The following is a 2702-nucleotide window of genomic DNA, read 5'->3' on the forward strand; positions in this document are numbered from 1 at the left end:
GAAAAATATAAAGCTTGGCTTTCAAAGTTGTAGGAATGTAGAGATACAGTGTTACATTTTTAAGTAACATCTAATAAAATAATTAGGGTTCTTTATTATGAAGCCAAAAATAATAGCACATATTTGCTGTAATGTAAATAACTTTTTTTTTTTAATTTACAGGCAGAAAAAATAACTGGCCACCTCTTCCTGCCAATTTTCCTGTGGGACCTTGTTTCTATCAGGATTTTTCTGTAGACATTCCTGTAGAATTCCAAAAGACAGTAAAGCTTATGTACTACTTATGGATGTGTGAGTATAGAACAAATTATATTTTTGTTTATAGTTTATATTTTTGTTGTCAGAATCCACCTTTTTTGGGAACTGATAAATTAAAGATAGTATAGTAAATCAGTTTTCTTTTTCTATAGATCTTAATGTATTTAGGTACTTCACAATTGTCCTATATGTAACAGTGTAAGTTCTTGGACAAGGAAAACTTATATATTGAGAATTGGCTTTTTTTTTTGAAGAAAGAACAACTTTTCTTTCACATGTGTAGAATTTTGTAACAATCCTTTTTCCTTGAAAAATGTCATCTAGGCATGATTTGCTTTGAAAAAATTATGCATACTACTTTTATGCAGAGAAGACTTTTAAAAAATTCTAAGTGTAGGTATTAAGGCTACTGTTAAAAAGGGGCAAAAAATATTGTAAAGTTATAAATTGTAGTTTTTTTAATAGCTTTGAGCACAATTTACTTTTTATTTTCAAGTGGTTGTGAATACTTGTGTTATTGAAAGTATCTATACTTTCAATTACTATAGGACATTACTGAACAGAACATTAAAACATACGTTTTAGGCTGTGATGCTCATATTGCTTTGAGTATAATTACAACTAGTGGAATACTAAAATAAAATGTCAAGCTATTAACAGTTTTGCTGTGTGTACACAGACTTCCCACTTATTTTCTTTTTCATTTTTATTCCAAATGGTAGGCTAAGCTTCATTTGATATCATTATGACATGACAATAGGAGAGGTAGCAGTGTGGCTTCTCACCTACACAACAGTTGGGTTAATGGATAATTTATTTGTAGGGTACATTCTTGATGGAGAAAATTGGTGTGTTTTTACTTGATGATTAGTGGGACTTCCCCCTCCCCCAAATTGATGAGATAATTTTCTTTAAAATCTTTTAGGAGCATTCTTCATGTATGTGAAGTTCTTTTGGAATATGAGAAGCAATTCCTTATTGATAGTACATTGTGAACTCTTATTTTTAGTTTCTATTGAGATTTTGTTCTTGATCTAATATCTTTCCATGTATGTACATGCTAACCAGCTCTTATATTTTATTTATATATATTACTTATGCATTTATATTGTATATATGTTATTTTTTAAATGGGCAGAAGTTATCCTAGCATTTTAGGCATAAGTTCTTTCACTTAGTGAAAAATATTTTTTTTGGTGGAGGAAATGGGGCTTGGAAGAAAATTATACATGAAATTTAGTAAATAGAGATTGAATGAGGAAGATAGTTAATTTTAATTAAATGGTTAACTACTTTACCAATGCTGATTGTTTTAGGTCTGTTTTTCTTAGAAACATATAACTTTCTGAGTTTCTCAGAGATAATGTAGTTGACTATAGTTTTCCCCAACCCTGTTCAGCTGGCAGGTCTGTTAACTGTATTCAAAGAGGGCACAAGATTACAGTTAGGATTCTGTTTTGAAGAAGCATTACCTGGAACAGAGTAAGATCTATCATCAGCTTAGTAATGTGCCTAAATTTGATGGAGTATAGGCTGTTTTAATAAGTTATGCTCAAGAATTATCAACCTGTTGTTGACTTTGGGGTTAACTAAGCTTTCATACTGTAATAATAATTATAATGAGAGATAATGTTTACTGAGAATTTGCTTTGTGCCAGGCACAGTGCTAATCACTTTATATATATAAAAACATATATATGTTTATATAGTCTTTATATATATATGTGTGTGTGTGTGTGTANACAGTGCTAATCACTTTATATATATAAAAACATATATATGTTTATATAGTCTTTATATATATGTGTGTGTGTGTGTGTATATATATAGTCTTTTTGAATCCCAGTCACTCTATGAAGCAGCTACTATGTTATTTGGTTTTACAGATAGGGGAACTAAAGCTAAGAGAATTTGAGTAACTTGTCCATTACACAAGTAAGGTTGGAGTTGGATAGCTTGATTCTAGAGCCCAGGGTCTAGATTTTCATGTTATAACCACCTACAACATACCAAAATGAAGAAGTAATTTACATTTTAAATCAAATGTAATGAAGATGTGCATTCAAAGGTACCTTACCTGAAGCAAATAATTTACCCTGTAAATGAACTGAAGCAATTAGAAATATCACTGTGAAATGATTCTCAACCTCTTTGAGTGTACTTTTGAATTAAAAAAAGAAAAAGGAAAAAAGAAAAACAAGCCGTCTACATTAAAGACCATTTAGTGAAGAAGATAATATACTGTTATAAAGCTATTTATGTTAGGTGTCTATATAATAATTCAGAATATAGCAAGAAGAATGTTATAGTGATGGTTGCAATTTTAGGTCAGATTCAAGTGCTTGATAAAGGATATTGAAATTTTATATGAAGGAGAGTAGTTCAACTTGCAAACATCGTAAACAAAATGGTCTAAAGATTATTGTTCTTCCTTACTTGGAGTC

At 30.0% G+C, this 2702-nt stretch overlaps 1 protein-coding gene across 1 annotated transcript in view; it reads left to right on the plus strand.

Annotated features, from left to right (window-relative positions):
* Positions 1–2702, plus strand: part of SCAMP1 (secretory carrier membrane protein 1) — a 69120-nt gene that overhangs the window by 19422 nt on the left and 46996 nt on the right. The window contains exon 4 of the mRNA XM_008589312.1: positions 163–291. Within this exon, the coding sequence (XP_008587534.1) occupies positions 163–291 (129 nt within the window). The remainder of the gene's footprint in view (positions 1–162; positions 292–2702) is intronic.

Source organism: Galeopterus variegatus, unplaced genomic scaffold (assembly GCF_000696425.1).
Source record: "Galeopterus variegatus unplaced genomic scaffold, G_variegatus-3.0.2 Scaffold5365, whole genome shotgun sequence".
In the NCBI taxonomy this organism is placed as follows: domain Eukaryota; kingdom Metazoa; phylum Chordata; class Mammalia; order Dermoptera; family Cynocephalidae; genus Galeopterus; species Galeopterus variegatus.